This window comes from Ursus maritimus, unplaced genomic scaffold, assembly GCF_017311325.1.
Source record: "Ursus maritimus isolate PB19 unplaced genomic scaffold, ASM1731132v1 scaffold_13, whole genome shotgun sequence".
Lineage (NCBI taxonomy): Eukaryota > Metazoa > Chordata > Mammalia > Carnivora > Ursidae > Ursus > Ursus maritimus.
Genome location: NW_024423675.1, coordinates 31640051 through 31659112, shown reverse-complemented (window position 1 = coordinate 31659112; position 19062 = coordinate 31640051). Strand labels below are relative to the sequence as shown.

Here is a 19062-nt window from a genome sequence, read left to right as displayed (position 1 = left end):
AGAGGACCTGACAGTTTTTATTCTTCCAGACTTGATTTGAGGTTGGCATTTTTAAGGTATATTTCAATCATATTATTTATGTATATTTATGTATTTTTACAAACACTGGATAGTCCATTCGTGATACTGCAGATTGGTGTACTGATCTGGATTTTAAGACTTTTGGTATAGAATTGTAAGTGGAATTTTTGAAGCTTTCAACTAAAAAGAATATGAAGGCTGCTCCATGTCTTTATTTCAGTTGGTTTCCAAGAGTTCCTTGAGATATTTTTTGTTCAAAAGAATATTTTAGTGGTAAATTTTCAATCTCAAAAATTACCACTCTGAAAGGTGGTAAAAATCTTGCTTTTTCACATTGAAATTTGAAATTTAAAGTAAGATTTTTAAAATGTGTTATAATTACAGAATTTTTATGAAATAAAACTAAATAACATAAGGATTTCACAACTAGATTTAAAATATAATATGCTATCTCAGATGCTTTCATTATGTCTTATGGATGCAATATGTTCTTTCAATCTTTTCTGAAAAGAAAATCTGTAGTTATAGGATCATTAAGATAATTAACTTGAATTTGAGAGAAATTTTATTACTCTTGGTCACCTGATACTGCCTACATTATGTTGAGACTTGTTGTTTTGTGAAGGAAAAATATATTTCACTAAAATGGCACAGATTCAAGATTGCATTACAAATTAAATTAGAATTTCCTTAAAGCAGGTTCACTAAAAGTCTGTTTCACTATATCTCATTTTCATTAACTTTAGTGGAAGTAGTTTTCCGGAGTTAGCATTTCATGTAATCATTTATAACATCTCTAAGACCATTGAATATGTATGATTTATTTTATAAGCCTGTCACATCAAGGATTTATTAGAGCTCAATAAAAATATATGTGTGCATGTGAATATATATATATATGTGTGTGTATATATATATATATATATATATCCAACCAGTGAACAAGAATTAGAAATTAGCCCCTTATCTGTACACGGCAAATTTATGTCCAAAATTAGTTGTCAAAACACTATTCATGTATGAGTTCTCTTTCTCTTGGTCAAAGAGTTTTTGGGGGAAATTGTTCTTAAAGTACATCAGACATGGATACAAGGGGATCTCAAATAAAAGACACAATGTGAAAACAGCAGTTTAAAAAAAAATCCACTCTCTTTCAGAATTCCACATCTTAATTTGGAAAACATATCTTTTCACAAGACTCCGGGAATTAAACAACATAGAAGAGTTCAAGTGTTTAGTTTACCAGCTCCTCTGCCATTCCTTGTCTCCAAAATTCGAGGCCAGTGATAGTCACTAGGACACATTTTCTGTGAAATGAAAATCACTAGACAGGAAAATACATTTATCATATTCATTTCCTAGAATCATCTAGTTACCTGTGTCCATTAAAAGTACATTGGAATATGACAATTTCAGAGAAAAACATTGAAACAATCACTATGAGAGCTGAAATATGGCTTCATAGGAAACAGGGCTACATTTAATTAGCTTCCATTGTGTATGTGTCTTTTCTGGTTTTTGTTATAGTTCATATCACTGGCATGGACTCATGAGCCAATCTTTTCCAATTTCAGTTACTACCAAAGTTTACAAACTTGATGTGAAGATTACATTATATTTACAAAGAACTTGGCACTTACAGAATAAATTATTGACTTTTTTCTTTAACTCCAGACCAGGGCACCCATGGTTCAAGCGAATGGGAAAGCCCAATGCCTTATTTTATATTATGCTACATTAACATGAATAAATAAGTTTCCAGCTGGTCATTCCTCCACAGTGCTGTCCCTGTTGCTGAAAACAGTACCTTCCGTTTCTAATCCATGGGGAGTGCAGAGAAGTTATCAGTCCAGAGAGAGCAAAGGTTGCATGTTTTCTTCCTCATTTTTATCCATGCGTTTTAATACTGTAGGATCCACTACCGATTGGGATCTGGAAATGAAAAGGCCAATGTCAGTGAGTTATTACCAAATAATCCCGTTCCCTTCTCTGTCTTTTCTCCATTATTCCTTCTCTCGTGGATGCGGATTATCTTCCCTACATCAAGGGATTTATGAACTGAGAATGCTCACATTTAGAGAAGGACATGCTTACAGTGGGTTTTGTATCAGAGGGAGAAAACAATCCCCTTTGAGCTCTAAATAGAATAACGAGCAGCAAAGGATTCTAAATGTACCATAATAGGCTTAAGTTCTCCTCTTCACAATTGATCAAGAGTCTTTTCTTTGAGAATGAGAATTTATAGGACAGATGTGTGATAATAGAACATGTCCAAATGGGAAATTATTACAGTGAAACTATTGTTATGAGAAATGAAATAGAAATGATAGGAGCCTTGATTCCTGTCTTAAAGAGTTCTGTGAGGAGTGCCTGAATGACTCAATTGGTTAAGCCAGGACTCTTGATTTTGGCTCAGGTCATGATTGCAGGTTGATGAGATCGAGCCCCGAGCTGGGTTCCACGCTGGATATGGAGCCTGCTTGAGATTCTCTCTCTCTCTCTCCCTCTCACTCTGCCCCTCCCCCAGCTCTTGTGCAAGCTCTATCTCTCTCAAATAAATAAATCAATCTTTTTAAAAAAATCTTGATGAAACAAATTTAACATGAACGTGCATTTTTTTAACCATCATTTTTTATTCCCAATGACCACATTAGAAAAAAAAATCAAAATTTGAGAGTTTTTGTTAAATTTCCCACTAGAACATCTGAATAAAATCAGTCTTACTTTGGAAAGTTTCATGAAACAACTTAAGACTTTAAAAAAAAAAAGACCTTCTTGTATAGGCAGAGGCACTACTTTCTGATTAGGAGAGCAAGGAATTTGAACTCCTTACACCCGCTTTTGATAGTAGGTGGGAATTATATCTCAATTCATCATTAGGAAACAACATGAAACTGGGAAGGAGGAAAGTCAATGAAACATGCTACTGTTATGGCAGGAAACTGCATTCTTAATAGCTATGGCATTAAAGAAGCAGCTGCCCTTTTAAAATTCTCCTCGGTAATGAATTTTCTCCCTGCTGCTGCATTCCAGCCAATTGGCTATTGCTGTGGCAATATGCCTCTTAGCAAACCTCATTAACTCTCAAAAAAGAAAGACTATAAGCTAAAATACAACTGCACATGCTAATGAAAAAGAACAGCAATGGAACTAATTATCAAAGCAAAAATAATTATAGGATTAACTGATTAATTGACTCATTCATTTAAATAAACTTAAATTCTTTTCTAAAGGGGGAACAAAAAGGAAGGTGAGGGCATTAAAACAGGAATGTTTTATTTCCTCAGTCATTTTCACTATTTTATCTCAATAATAGGTTATATATGGCTATGTCAGAAAGGAGATCAACTAAAGTTGAATTAGCAAATGAGTGAGAGTGAGTGAGAGAGAGAGAAGTGGGGGAGGGAAAGAAGAGAAGAGGGAATAAAAGATTTCGTATCACTTTTAAATGTAGTAATAATTTATCATAGGAAAAATCATTTATCTTGTGAATAAAATACATTTTAACACAGCAGACAATTGCACAAAACACTTAGGAATTAGACGTTTACCACTATTTTACTTAGGTTCAACTAAAAAAAAAATTGTTTCCTAAGAAAAATCCATGTTAAAACACAAAAAAAGTTCATTTAACGTCCTGTACTGAAGTATTAACTTGACAACTGGTACCCACTTAACTACAATTTCCACGAGCAGGGACTTCATCAGTTTCTCTCCTTTCAGTGAACACAACGTGTATTACAGTCTGCTATATAACCGAATCTCAGTGTCTTTATTCTACCCAAGAAATAATTTCTGTACTAAAAGAAGTTTGGTATTAAGCATTTAAAACCAAGAATAATAAAGATAAAGCAATTTATCCTATAAAAAAGAAATTCTTAACAGAAAACACATTTTAAAAATCTCACAAAGTTAGGTTTATTCTATAAATGCTGATGCATATCCTAATAATATCAATCAGAACACAACAAAGCTTTTTAGACAGCACAAGGTGCACAATTTAAGCATTTGCCATAAGGTTCTATTAAAACATATATCATGCACACACATAGGCACACACCCCCACACATAATCTTTTAAATCCTTATGTTCCTTGACTATTAAAAAAAAATGATTAGAGGGTATGGTGATTTTGATGAAATATTTTAAATTACAGTGCACTACAACCTGCGATTAAATTCCTAGTTTGCTTTTATTATGCACAACCGGTATCAGAAGTGTTGGATGATGAATGCTGGCTCCATATGTAGAATAATTCCTCAATAAAACAAGCCATGCAGAAATGATTTCTGATTACGATTTTTTTTTGTTTTTGGGATTGTCCTAAATGTACTGTTATTTTAGTATAGGTTTTTTTTTTCTGTCCCATCCAAAACTACAGGGGTATTTGTGCAGGACCACGACTTGTTAGTGCATTGGTCTGTTTCCACTGCAATGAAAGGAGTTGTTTATCATTAACTCATAGCATATCTCAGCAGTCGCCACATAGCCTCTGCTGTCTTTGCAATGAATAACTTGTATTTTTTTTTCATGAAACCCAATCATTTACGTTTAATTATTCAGGTATCATTTATTGTGCATCCACAATATGGTGCTGTACCTTAGTGTTTAAGAGGATAGATTTTGAACAGAAGGGGATTCTGATTCCAGTTCTGCTATTTGCTAGCTCTTATGACCAGAAGGAGGCTATTTAAACTTCCTGGATTTTGTTCTTTTAACTGTAGGATGGAGAATAATAACACCTACCCCTACAGATGTACTGAGGATCAAATTCAATAATGCATGCATAAATCACAGCACAAATTCTGGCAGATAGCAAATGGTAGCAGTTAGGGAGATGACTTATGGTATCCTATGGCCTGTTTTCCAACACTAGCAGTGACATGTGGAAGTTACCTCCTCTGTATCTGGGTCTCCTCACCAATGAAAGGGGCATAGCACTACCTGATTATTTGTTGACAGAAGCAAAGGAGTCGATATATACAAAGCATTAGATGGAGTTTGACAGGTAGTAACAATAGATGTTGAATATTATTTGATAAAATTGGAGATCATATTACATTGGCAATGTTAATATTGCTGCTCACTGCAGCTGTTATGTGCCTATCCTGGGCACTATCCTGGGTACTAGAGATATAAGGTAAAAGATGTGCCCCTAGTATAAGGCCCCCACAATCTACTGAACTTTGTATCTTTTCACGTGACCATGCTATTCCTCCACAAATCAACATAGGAAAACAAAGTCTTCTTCCTATACATCTAGCTAAACTCCCCTGAAGGAGGAAATATCTACAAGTCTCTGATGAAGGTATGATTTTTTTCCTCTCAGTCTAATGATATTACAAAACTGGAAAAAAAAATGGGGGAGAGGAGAGCAGGGGGGATTCTAGGAACAATTGTCTCCCATCCTTGATGGGGAACTGCCACTCCCTGACACACAGAAGGTGAGAATCAAATGAAATAACTTTCTTTTTTTCTTTTTTAAGATTTTATTTATTTATGTGACAGAGAAACAGCCAGGGAGAGAGGGAACACAGCAGGGGGAGAGAGAGAGGAAGAAACAGGCTCCCAGCCGAGGAGCCCGATGTGGGACTTGATCCCAGAACGCCGGGATCACGCCCTGAGCCGAAGGCAGACGTTTAACGACTGCGCCACCCAGGCGCCCTGAAATAACTTTCTTAAGCTCATTCTTCTAAGTTTTCAGATAGAACCCCAAAATCTTCACATGATACAAAACCTACACCAAACAAAGGATGTCTGAAATTCTAATCAATCCACGTCAGAAGCAAGAAACTCAGGGTTGGGGAGGTCGACGTGCTGTGAGCCAAGTCTGCAGAGGACAGAATGGCCTAATTAATTGGGGAAGAAAATCAGGATCCAAAAAGACTTCAAAAGGTGGACAGACTGAGCCAAATCTAACAAGATGGTGTTAATCAATTAAAATTATCTGCTTGGAGGAAAAAGCTAAACACGAAAAGAGAGAATTATGAGGATATGGATCTGTAAGTCAAGAGCCTTCTAGTGCTAGGGAGCTCAATATGAATCAGCAATGCGCCTTGGCTGCCTGAACCACAGCAACAGAGTCAACAACAGAAACCAAAGGAAGCCAGTGAGGGCAAAGCTAGGGTTCTGGAACTTAGATGCAAGTAGTAATAGCATCAGAGTCACCTATTCAGTTCTGAACACGGCACTTGAAAGGGACCACTGACAGCAGAGCACATTCACTCCACTGGTCCCCAGTGAGCACCCTCCATGTTTGTTCCATGCCCTACTCCAGGTGCTGGAGATTCAGAGAACAGGATAGACAAAGCCACTGAAGTCTTCATGAAGCTTAAATTTGGGGAGGGGACATAACGTTAAATAAAATGAGTCATTTATTTGACAAGCAGAAAATAAAGGAGGTGACTGATAGGGAGTGACCAGAATGAGGAGGAAGTAGAGTTGATTAAGACCTAGTGGTTGATAAAGACCTAACCACTCCCTTAGGGAGATGACCTTCGATTAGGAGATGCAGGAAAAGAGCATCCAAAGCAGCAGTGACAAGTGGAAAGGACTTTAGAAAGGAACAAGCTGGAGAAGGAGGCTGCAGGAGCAGAAAGAAGGATATTGTGGCTGAAAGAGAGGGAGGAAAGAGAAGGTGGGATACACTTAGAAGGGTGAGGGGGGCAGGATCAGATCATACAGCACTTGTAAGCCACGTTACAGAATTGATTTTATTCACCATATAATCAGCAGTCATTAAAAAATTTAAAGCATAGAAGTGAAATGATCTGACTTAGATTTTAAAAGATCTTTTAGATTGCCATGTGGATAATAAATGGGAGCCCGGGGAGCAGGGTTAGGGTAGAGGCAAAGACACCAGGTAGGAAGTTTGGGAAGAGTACGGACACGCAGACTGCAGGTGATAGGATACACCCAGAATGTGGAGGATATGGAGAGATATGTGCTCCAAGGAGGGCACCACATTAGAGAACATGTCACAGAAGTGGTTGAAGGATATTAGCATCATTAGCTGGTAAAGGCAAAGACCAGGGATCACCTATGACAGCTGTTTCCAAATCCTTGTGTAACTCAATTCCAGAGTGACAGCCCTACATCATGCTATCTCAGAGGGTAGACAAGGAAGGTTTATGTCAACAACATGTTAGACTCTATACCTCATGGACTGGAACCCCAGTCCACTACATATAGACTATGTGACTTTGAGGATAGAACATCTGTTTAACAGGGTTGCTGTGAGGATAAAATATATTAATGTTACAAAAAAGATACCTAGAAAAGGCCTGACTCATGATAAGTACATAGTAAATGGCAGATTGCAACAACAGTTAGAATTATTATTTTTATTAGAAGGAAGTTATTCTGGGGCACCTGGGTGGCTCAGTCGGTTAAGTGCCTGCTTTCAGCTCAGGTCATGATCCCAGGATCCTGGGATCACGTCCCACATCAGGCTCCCTGCTTGGTGGGGAGCCTGCTTTTCCCTCTGCCCCTCCCCGTGCTTTCTTTCTCTCTCCCTCTCTGTCAAATAAATAAATAAAAATCTTAAAAAAAAAAAAAAAGAAAGAAAAAGAAGAAGGAAGTTATTCTTAGACAACTGGCTTTTAATTTTTTGTTTGCTTGTTTTAGAAAACTTTTTTGAGAATTTGATGAAATATATGCCTTTCCTCCAGAAAAATGCACAAAATATCTATGCCTAGACACACATACACATATAATTTTGAATATAACGTTTAGCACTTAACAGACACCTCTGAGAGCCCATCCGTGGACCGATTTGATAGGGGAGCATAGAATCACAGTAAGAAACCCTGTTTTAAGAGAAAGGAGTTGAGAAGCCCAGACTTGGCTGACACCTAAGCTTGTTGATTGGTGGAGAAATTAAAGCTGGAGGTGTCTCCAGCCTTTCCTTTCTCTCCAAGGCATTGTTGAGCAGCCTGGGGATAGGAGGACATCACACACACCAACAATAGTAGCAACAACAGCAGCAGCAGCACAAGAAGACCCGCCTCTGAGAACATCGATACCCCTGTGTGAACATAACTATGACCAAAGGACCATAGGTTTTCCTCAGAGAAAGATGAAAGATGGTGTGAGGGATGACAGGGGCAGTGCCTTGGTCCTCCCTGAGCTAGGTGAAAAGACTTGCAGGGGCTGTGGTTCTTATATTTCTGTGATGGGAAATGCGCAGAGAAATAATATTCATTACTATTATCTAAGTGAACTCTGGGTTGCTGTGGCCTGGGGAAGCCTGAGAATTAGGTATCTTCTGGTTTGCAGCAGAAGGCAAACTCAGAGGCAGCTATGTATTTGGGCATGTTCAGCAACTCCCCATCCTCCATCACCACTAAACTATGGCTGGACGTGTGTATATTCACAGTGAATCCAAAACACCTAGGAAAGTGCCTATTACAGAGCATGTTTCAATAAACCTGCACTGACTGAAAGAAAATAGGCATAAAATACCATGAGAGTCAAAGCAAGGAATCAGAATCTCACTCAAGAATGAACTTTATAAAGAGTAAAGCTGTAGGAAAATAGAATGTTTTGTCCCAGGAAGACCTTTAAATCAGAAACAGGACAGAGATACTAAAGAGAGAATATAAGTTTTAAATGTAATATTTGAAATGTATCTGTGAGCACACGCACGTGCGTGTGTGCGTGACTTTGTCATGGATTCCTTTCTTCAAATGAAATCTTTTACAAAAGTCCAGTAAATTGCTTAGATAGAAGGAGAGTTGTTCTCATTGTGGAGATGGGCACTCTCCCCACCCCACCTGCTCGGCCTAAGGTACTCCCCCAGAACTCTGGGGGTATAGTTTGAAAAAGTTCTGGATTTAGGGTCCCCTAACAGCCTTGTTGGATTGTCTGTGACCATGGAACAAAACTGAGTTGACATTGCCTTGAATGACTTTATCTTTGACTCAAAATTCCCAGATGTCTAATCATGGGGGCATAAAAGGATTTAAAATCCCACTGAATATATACTCCCCAAAAGTATAAGCTCTGGAATTCACTGGGGGCATCCCCACACTGGCTGCAGCCCACTTCCCACCCACCTCCGGCATACCTCTTCATGGACTTGGGGGAGAGTTCCTTTTCCACCTCCTTCACGGGCATGCTGTAGGAGTCTACGTTGTATTCACTGTCATCATCATACTCGTGGTCTAGCAGTGTTCTTGCCCATGTTCCCATGTCATAAGGGGGCAGCATTCCTCCAAACTCGGAAGGCAAGATCTCAGGATGAATTAGTTGGTGTAGACTGTTCAGGTTGTTACCATGCAAAAATATCTACAAATGCAAGAAGAAGGGTGAGGAGAAACACACACAGGAGAATAAATACTATCCAAATGCTAGGAGGAGGGAGTGAGGCTAGGAAAAGCAAAAATGAGAGTTTTCCATGTCTGTTAAAATATTTAAGTCTTTCATCAACTCTGTGAAACAGACAGGGATGTACTATTATCCTAATATTTCATATAAAAATCCTGAGGCATAGGAATCCTAAGTAGTTTCTAGAAAGTCAGATAGTGGTTGGGTTAAAGAGCTGGAACCTGAAATTTGGTTTCCTATTTTATAGTTGAGGACATGAGCAGAATCCAATGGGCACATTGATCTATACATCATCTTGATGTTAGTTGTGCAAAGCTAATGATGTGCCTAATGAATACTGTTAAAATACACCATTCTCATAAGGGACTCATCAACTATAGAGCCCATCCAAGTTATTAAGCTCAAAAGCTGTTACCAGTATGGCTTTCTCTTTTATCATTAATAAAAATAAGAGCACTGTAACCACCAAATCACTGCTTTGTAATGCAAAGTGTGTGATGTAAATAAAAGTAGACTAGCATCATCATAATGAAAGGTTGAGTGAAGGTTCACATCCCAAAGGAATTATGTTCTATAATGTTGCCAGTATCTTCTCTACTGGAGGATTCCATGCTTATTGTTCAAATATAAATGGAATATGGAGTGAAAATGTAAAGCTGTATGTATACATTAATTATTGGTATTACCTAGAACATTTTTTTAAACTAAAAAATTATTGGGGCACCTGGGTAGGTCCATCGGTTGAACATTGGACTCTTGTTTTTGGCTTAGGTCATGATTTTAGGGTCATGTGATTGAGCCCCATGTTGGGTTCCTCGCTCATCATGGAGTTTGCTTGGGATTCACTCTCTCCTTCTCCCTCTGCCCCTCCCCCTGCTCTCTCTCTCTCTCTCTCTCATAAATAAATAAATCTTTAAACTGAAAAAATTGTCAAGGTACATACTCAAGATTTGTTTCTCCATAAATTGCTACCTCTTTTCTTTTATTTCAATCTCAAAACTGTAGATTGATCTTCTCTGAAAGAGCATTTGTGCCACCTGATATAATTTATATAATATTTGTTTAAGGATTACAGTTTATAAGTAACTTAGAATTAGTCACTCATAGTTTCTAAGTGACTCATACTTCAGGTTTATGATGAACGGGCTAACATAAGTACCTCTGCTTTCTGTAATTTTAGAGTCCACTGAAGTAAATATATAGGAAAACAAAGAAAAACTAGTCTATGACATCCAACAAAATTATAGGGATGGGAACTATAAATCAACAAGTAATTTCAACAGATTATAGACCAGTAAAAACAGATGAGAGCAGGTCACTGGCCAAAATAGGCAGAGCAAACAGCTGCCTGAACTACCTGATACGGAGCCGACAGAGGCGGAAGGTGCCGTCTGCTCCAAAGCACATTAGGTTAACTGCAAACTTTATACCTTCTCACTCCTCTTCGCAGAGCACAACAGCCCCCCTATACCCCCCTCAACACACACTTAAGTTCTTCTCATAAGAAATCAAAATAATTTGGCGGGGGGGGGGGTAAGTTTTAGAACCTGAAACTCTTATTTTATTAGTTACACAACCTTATTTCATTAGATGTGTTTCTTCATGTAAGAAACCTCCTCAAGTCATGCACAAGTTATTATAATAAATCCTTAGAGAAGCAAATGAAATCCTAGCACACTACTTCCTCTCTCTTTGCTAACATTCTGCTACCTCCTCCCTCAACATCACTTTCAGCTTTGGCCTTGTTTCCTCTTCCACTGAAAAATAGGGCAACCAGATGAGACCCACCCACCAGCATCTGTGTCCATATGCTGTGCCTCTGCTCCTAGTACAATGGAAAGATAAACTCTACAAAGGCCAACCTCTCCACCTGTGCACTAGAAGCCATCCTCTCTCCTCTGCTCGGTTATATTGCTCAAGCAATTCTCTTCTGTCTCTCTCACATCATCAAATTTCCTCTGGCTGGGGAACTTTCCCAACAGAGGACAAATTCGCCAACCTCTCTCTTTCCATCCCCCCTCAAACAGATGCACAAAACCTCTCTCGGCCAGACTTCTACTTCCAGTTATTATCCTATTTCTCTCCTTCCCTTTATTACAAAACTCATCAAAAGAGTTGTTTCACTGTCCAAATACTCTAGTCCCATTTTCCCTGAATCCAGTCCAAACAGGCTTTGCTTCCCACTATAGTATTAAGATAGTTCTTCTCAGACTCTTTCTCGTTGCTAAATTCAGTGTCCAATTCTCAGCACTCATTTTTCTTGAACTCTCAGCAGCATTGGATATAAATGACTCTCGTCCTTGCAACATTTATTCCCAGCATCTCTTGATTTTCTCCTACTTTGACGGATGCTTCCTTTCAGTCTCTTTTGCTGATGATTCCTCATCACCCCAACATCTTAATGTCACAGAGCTCCAGGCTTCAGTTCTTGGATTTATTCTCTTCTCTAAGTGTACTTAGTCCTTGGTGATCTCATTCAGTCCAGGGCCCTAAATATTGTTCACACCCTGAACATTTAGATTTTGCATCCAAACCATTCCTTTAAACTTCAGATTGCTATTTCCTCTTTCTACTTGACATCTCCACTTTAGACATCAATGGGCACCTTGGAACTTAATATGTCCAAAACTGAACTCACAGCTTTCTTCCCCAAATCAGCTTCTCCCTGTTTTCAACGTCAGTTATTGGTATGACTGATTCTAGTTTCTCAGGCTAAAACCTTTGACTCATCCTTAATTCCTCTCTAAGTTGTCAGTAAATCCTTCTGGTTCTTCATTCAAAATATATCATGAATTTGAACATCTGATGAATTCCACCCCTACAACCCTAAGTCAAACCGTCATCCTACAAACTGTATTACTACACTAACTTTCTAACTGCTCTCCCCACTTCCACTCTTGCCACCTACACTCTGTTCTCCACACAGAAGCCAGAATGACCATGTCACAACATTAGTCAGCTCATGTTATTCTGCTCACAATTCCCCATTGGCTTCTCCTTTTTCTTAGAGTAAATCCTGTAAGGTCCTCCATAAACTCCTTCTTTGAACACATCTACTACTTCCTCCCCGTTGAAGCACACCATGCACACATTTGTCTCAGGACTTTTGCAGTGGACGTTTCTTCTGTCTGAAGATTTTTGCCTTTAGATATTCCCATGGTTTATCCTCCCATATTCTGTAAGCCTTCCATTTATTAAAGTTTTGCTGTTCTTTTCTCCTTACATTTTTTCCCTTCCACCATTTCATGCAAGAAGTCTTGTCCTTGTGGGCTCCCTTGCCTCAGAGTACCTTACTATTCTAAGAATTAGCCTAAATAATACTTTTATTTTATTTCTCTACACTGTCCCATTAAAGAGATAATGATAGGTGACTTGAGTGGAAGGGAGAAAAGTGAAATATGTTTGGGAATTAGCAAGGAATGGAAGAGAGAGTCCACCATATTGAGGAACAGGTAGAAAGTTGAACCAATCAGTGGGGAAGCCTGTTTCTTGTCAGCTCTTGAGAGTGGCAAGACCACAACCCTGAAATACCTTAAGAGTGCGTGGAGGTTGAAGCCTAGGCATTGGGTTCCAGCTTTAGCAAAGATGCTATTTTTTTCACAGACAACTTGGAAGCAGAAAGAGACCTTAATTCAAGGAACTAATACTAGCTTGAATAGTGAGGATGTCAGAAGTGGCCATACTGGATGGGAAGTTTGGCTCTGCATTAAAGATTCCAGATACTGATGAGATTTTGAGAAGAAGGGACACCTATACCACCCAGAGTTGATATTTCCATCAGTCCAGTATGTTGGAGACTCAAAGTCAGATTTCATTTAATTAAAAAAAATAATAAAATAAAGAGAGAACCAGGTGTTTCCTTTTTGTGATGGAAGATTCACAATTATTCTTTTGCCAGTTTTTCAGAGCACAGATTTATAGTATCTGAGGTATACAGTGTTTGAGTAATATTATGATGCTGAATCACTTGGAATACCTGTAAAGAAACATAATAGCTTTGCACTTTATATTGATTATATAAATAGAAATCAAAAGTGTTTTAACCTATAACTGCTTTCTCTTTTTTTTTTACAAGATTTTTACAAGATTTTTTTACAATATTTACAAGTCATATAGTTTTAATTAAAATGGTAAACCTCAGACACCTCACTTCCATCTAGAATAATGCTAGCCATGAATTTTTCTAGGCATTGTCAAAATTATTCAATTCAATCAAATAACCCCAGACCTGGAGCTCGGGGTTAGACTTGATCCTCCTTCGTCTTTTTCAACAGAGCGGAACACTGTTCTCAGAACAAGTCACCCCTGTATTCAGTCTTTCAAGTATATCTCATTTCACTCTGACTAAAAGCCCAGACCCTTGCAATGGAATACAAGGCCCCCTGTGATCTGGGACACCATCTTCCCTTGTATCCTGTCGTCTATTACCCTCCTCAGCAGCTCATTCTGCTCCAGCTTTCTGCACCTTCTTGCTGTTTGCCAAGTTACTACTACCTGTTTACCATGTTTCTACCTGAGGGCCTTTGTCTTTGCTATGTCCTCTGTCTGAAACTGTCTTCCCAATAAATCCACATATTCAGCTCTACAACCTCCTAGCTGTGATTTAGAGCAATTTGCTTAACCTTCTGTGCCTCATTTTCCCACCTATAGAAGGAGAAAAATAACAATGCTTCCCCTAGAGCCATCCTTGTAAGGATTAAATGAGTTAACATATGTAAAGCACTTAGACCAGCATGTGGCTTAGAGTGAATACTACAGAAGCCTTCCCTAGTATGATATGTACTAAAATCCCCAGCAGGTGTTTCGGATCACCTGATCATCTCATAAAGTTTGAAAGTGTTATTTTGTGAAGTACATCAATAGTTTCCTGAATTCTAACATGTAAATTAATTTGATTCTCACCAGTAGAAACAATTCCTGATACAAATTGCAATTGTTTACAGAAACCTTCCTCCTATACTACCGGAACATTTTCAACACATTCATATTCAGAAGACCTTCTGTTCAATGTTTGATATAAACACATACTTAACAATTACTTCTCCTCTATGCTCACAATGAGGCCTCTACAGCATTGCTCAGAAATACCTGAAGTGCCTTCTCATTCATTGAGAAACATGGAAAATTACCTTCAATACACATTTAGAAGTAAAGTATATTTTACTTTGGAACTAATCATTTGGAAATTGGTCACAGCACGGTGGTAAAAATAACTCTAAATCTGGAGATATTTGGATTCATACATTAGCTCTACAACTCTACAGCTGTGTAAATGAGTAAGCAAGTTCCTTACCCATCTTAAGACTTAGTTTTCTCAGCTCTGAAATAAGAGATAAGGCTTACTAAATTTACGCTTCAGAGCCTTTTGGAGGATAAAATGAAATAAAGGGCATTAAAATGCATTTTAAAATCCATATTCCTAATAACAACGATAACTGTGTTCAGCATTTGCCACGTACCATGCACTGTGCTAAATGCTTTATATAAATTGCCTTGTTCACAGAAAAAAATGATTATTTTGTTGTATGTGCTTTGAATATCCTCATTGTTAGATGAATATCAATCTTAGAACTCAAATGACTCGCCATTTAAAGAAATATTAATATTTCTACACAGCAGCATTCTTTCTGAAATGTGTGACTGATCATGACAATCACTACAAAGTTCTATTAGATATTACAAAATTCACTATATTCAATGTGATACATATCGTGAAATAACTAGCATTCATATATCAGCTTATAGAGTTATAACTTTTCTCTAGGTATTACTTGGAATTAAGTGTACTAATAACAATCTAGTAACATGGCATGATTTTTTTTTTTTACTTTTAAATTGAGGCTTTAATATATAATGAATATACTGAAATGTTCTCCCAATTTATGGGAAAGTAGACGAGCAGGATTTTAAGTATTCTTTCACACATACACCGATCAGAATTAATCATAAGGTCTTTGAGAATTTTTAAATGTCTTGTATGTTGAATATTTATATGCAATAGAGAGGCACATTTGACCACAGCCAATATTATATACACATTAAGCAGTATAATTCATTGAATGTGGGAGGAGAAAGAATAAAACACAAAGAAACAAACAAATACCCTTTTCCGAGTCTTCTCCTTTAGAAAAGGCCGGATCACGGTGTACAAGGCGTGGATATACCATGGTTGATTGACAAAATGAATTCCTCCAAATCGCGCTGGGAAACTATCCTAGAGGAACACGGAGTGGGGAGAAAATCAACACATGCTTTAGTATATTGAGAAGGCTTGAGGAAGGTCACATGGGATATACATTTGTTATTCCACACACTTAAATGAAAAGATTTGTATAGCTAAAATGACTAAGAAAGAAGGAAGAAACTTACCGCATGAAACATTGTAACTTTCAGACCTAAACTGAAACAATATGTAATAAAGCAAGTCCTTCTGAAGAGCAGTTTGTTGATAAGAACTCAGCATTTTTAGGAAGTGCCACATTTTTAGCCTACAAAATGTTAACAGTCATTATAGGCCAAGAAAAGACATTAGGGATCTGTCAAATACCGAATCTATGTTAGGTAAGAGTTTTATTTAAATTATTTATATTAAAGTGTATTTAAATTAAAATATTTTTTAAAATCTCACTATAGTCATCCACAATGTGAGCACTGTCATATATCAAAACTCACTGTAGGGGCGCCTGAGTGGCTCAGATGATTAAGCATCTGCCTTCAGCTCAGGTCATGATCCCAGGGTTCTGGAATCGAGCCCCGCAATTGAGCTCTAGGCTCAGAGGGCTCTCTGTCTCTCTCTCTCAAAATGAATAAATAAAATCTTTAAAAAAACCCTCACTTTATTCTACCTTATTTTATCGACTTCATTATAATGAAGTCCTTCCCTTATTTCAGCCATAAAAAAGGAGGTGGGGGAAAACATGCGTAAGCAAAATAACAGCTTCGTGTTGTAGTGTAAGAAATGTGGGGATGCATTTTGCTAGGTTAAATTAAGTCAAAACCCTCTGAGCTCACCCCACAGGAAGAAAACGGGCCTACCGTAAAGCCGGCTTCCTCTTCAGCAAGGACTCACTTGTGTAAGGTTTGCATCTGACGTGATGTAGAGAGGCGTTTTCCTCCTGCCTGCGACTGAACAGGTGCCTCCCACTTCACTCCCTACTATGAAGGAAATCCTTCTGAATGAATTCCAACATCTGACATCACTTGAGTACGCTACGGAATCCACATGCATGGCCTGATTGTTCCTACTAGTTCAAAATCCCACATTGAACTGACTACGAAAGCCTTATTTCAAAACAAAATAAAATAAACAAACTCCACCACTAGAGGTGTCTCTCAAGAGGTATCATGATAACTGGCACTCTTCTGGATTCTATTTCGAGCATGAATGGGAACAAAGGAGAAGTAAAGGAACTGTGATAATCACAGATGCATTTTTTAAATTTCAACTTTTTCTTATATAAGATTGCCTAGTCAAAAACATGCATGGCATAACCCCATTAAAATGTTTTAGATTTGGGGGAACACTTAGGAGCATTAATGATTAAGTCATGGTTTTCTATGTTGATTTTCAGAGCCAATAAGCACTTTTGTTTTTGCAAAGCAATTTCTACCTCGGAGAGTAACACACCACAAAAAAACAACAGTACTTAAAAAATTAATTAATTAATTAATTAATGGAAAAATATGTCTCCTTTTATGTCAGTGCCTTGCTTCATTCATAAACATGTATTTTTCATTCCTCCAGAGGTTATTAGAATAATAGAAATGAATCAGATAGAAATGCAGACATAGTATTTTTTAAGTCATGACATTTTTATACATAAAAAATAGTGTATATATAAAAAAGAAAATAGTGTATATTCAATAAAGAGAATGCTAAGATAAACATCCATGTGCCCTCCACTCAACTTAAGGAATAGAACACGGTTGGTAAACTTGGAGTTAACTGTATTCATATTCTCTGACTCTCTCCCACATTTTAAAATTTCATATCGTAATCCTCTTGCTTTTATTTTATAAATATTATAAATGTATAAATATATTTTACTTGTTATTTCTTTATAGTTTGTATGTTTTATTCATTTTTATAGTTTATATTTTTTCTGAATATATTTACATACACCCCTAAAATATGCTGTTAGGTTTTCTAAGTACTTGAACTTTATAAATATGTCATCATACTGAATGTATTCTTCTGTTGTCACATTATATTGTCTTTGAGGTTCCTCCTGTTTGAGTTTTATACATGTGTCGATGTAGCTCATTGTCAATGTTGTGTAGTCTACTATTGTACGGTACATCATAATTTATTTTCTCTTGTCAGAGCATATTGTTTTCCAAATATTTTGTCTGCTTTCCCATCACCGGCACTGCTGTTCTGCAGACTTCATTCTTGGACGTTTCTCTTGGGCATGTTCAAGTGTGTGTGTGGGGGGGTATACAGCTAACGTGTTAACGTTGAGTCACAGAGTGTAATACTTCAACTTTACATGATTGGTAATGCAATTATATCAACTTATACCCCTCCTTCCCCCAGCAATAAGGAAAGTTCCAGCATATACCACACTTGGTATTGGTTCCACATACCACACTTGGTATTGTCAATCTGTTTAATTTTTGCCAATTTATGGGTTATGAGATAGATTATCATGTAACTTTATTTATATTTATTTATTTATTTATTTTTAAGATTTTATTTATTTATTTGACAGAGATAGAGACAGCCAGCGAGAGAGGGAACACAAGCAGGGGAGTGGGAGAGGAAGAAGCAGGCTCATAGCGGAGGAGCCTGATGTGGGGCTCGATCCCATAACGCCGGGATCACGCCCTGAGCCGAAGGCAGACGCTTAACCGCTGTGCCACCCAGGCGCCCCTATCATGTAACTTTAATTCTCTAGTTAATTGGTCTTTGCTTATTTTAATTCCATCATTAGAAACATTATTTAATAACACAACCATTTAATACATAGGTGTTTTGTTTCTTAGTCCTTGAGCACCTGAATTTGGTTGCTGTCTCTGCTGACATTGTTTATGGTATCCTGTTTATGGTTAACTCATATTTGGCTAACATTAATCATTGGGAATCGTGAAGTAGCTGGCTTGAGGATGACTTTCTCCAGAGAAGGTGTGTACCAGCTCCTACTAGGTGCTATCAACCTGGTTTGGCTTTAATTTCCCATTTTGGGATTTCTCTGATTGTACAGTGCGTATTCAAATCTCAAACTCATAGGAGACAATTATGGTATCAGATTATCAGAGGAGACTATTATCATTATTATTAATAATAATCTTATTGTTACTATTATTTTTCTACCTGCTTATGGCAGAGGCAGAAAGATTTATTTAAAGTTTTCCTAGCCAGCAGGGATTTTCTTAGCACAAACCTTTCCTAAGGGTGTAGCACCTGGAGGATTGCAGTCTCAATTTAGTCCCCCATTTGCCCTCAATGTATGCAAACCCGGTCTTGGCTTCTGCCCACCCCAGACCCCAGGCAATCATTACCCTCTGAAGCTGTAGGTTCCCACAGTCAACACTTGCCTCCAAAACCACTTAGGCTTCACTTATTCTCCTGTTTTTTGTTTTGTTTTGTTTTTCCAGAAGGCTTTGTGTTCTTGCCTCACGGTTCAAGGGCAGGTGAGGGGTGGTGACTTCTCTCATGTGGCCTGGAGTTCAGCAAAGAATCTGAAAATATTTTTGTTGTGATTTATCTAACAC

General features: G+C 37.7%; 1 protein-coding gene across 1 annotated transcript in view; it reads right to left on the bottom strand.

Moving 5' to 3' along the window:
- Positions 1-1865: 1865 nt before the first annotated feature.
- The window catches only part of CLVS2 (clavesin 2), a 63915-nt gene continuing 46718 nt past the window's right edge, over positions 1866-19062 (bottom strand). The window contains exons 3-5 of the mRNA XM_008691141.1: positions 15452-15562; positions 9089-9309; positions 1866-1953 (exon numbers count right to left, since the gene is read on the bottom strand). Coding sequence (XP_008689363.1) covers positions 1866-1953; positions 9089-9309; positions 15452-15562 — 420 coding nt within the window. The remainder of the gene's footprint in view (positions 1954-9088; positions 9310-15451; positions 15563-19062) is intronic.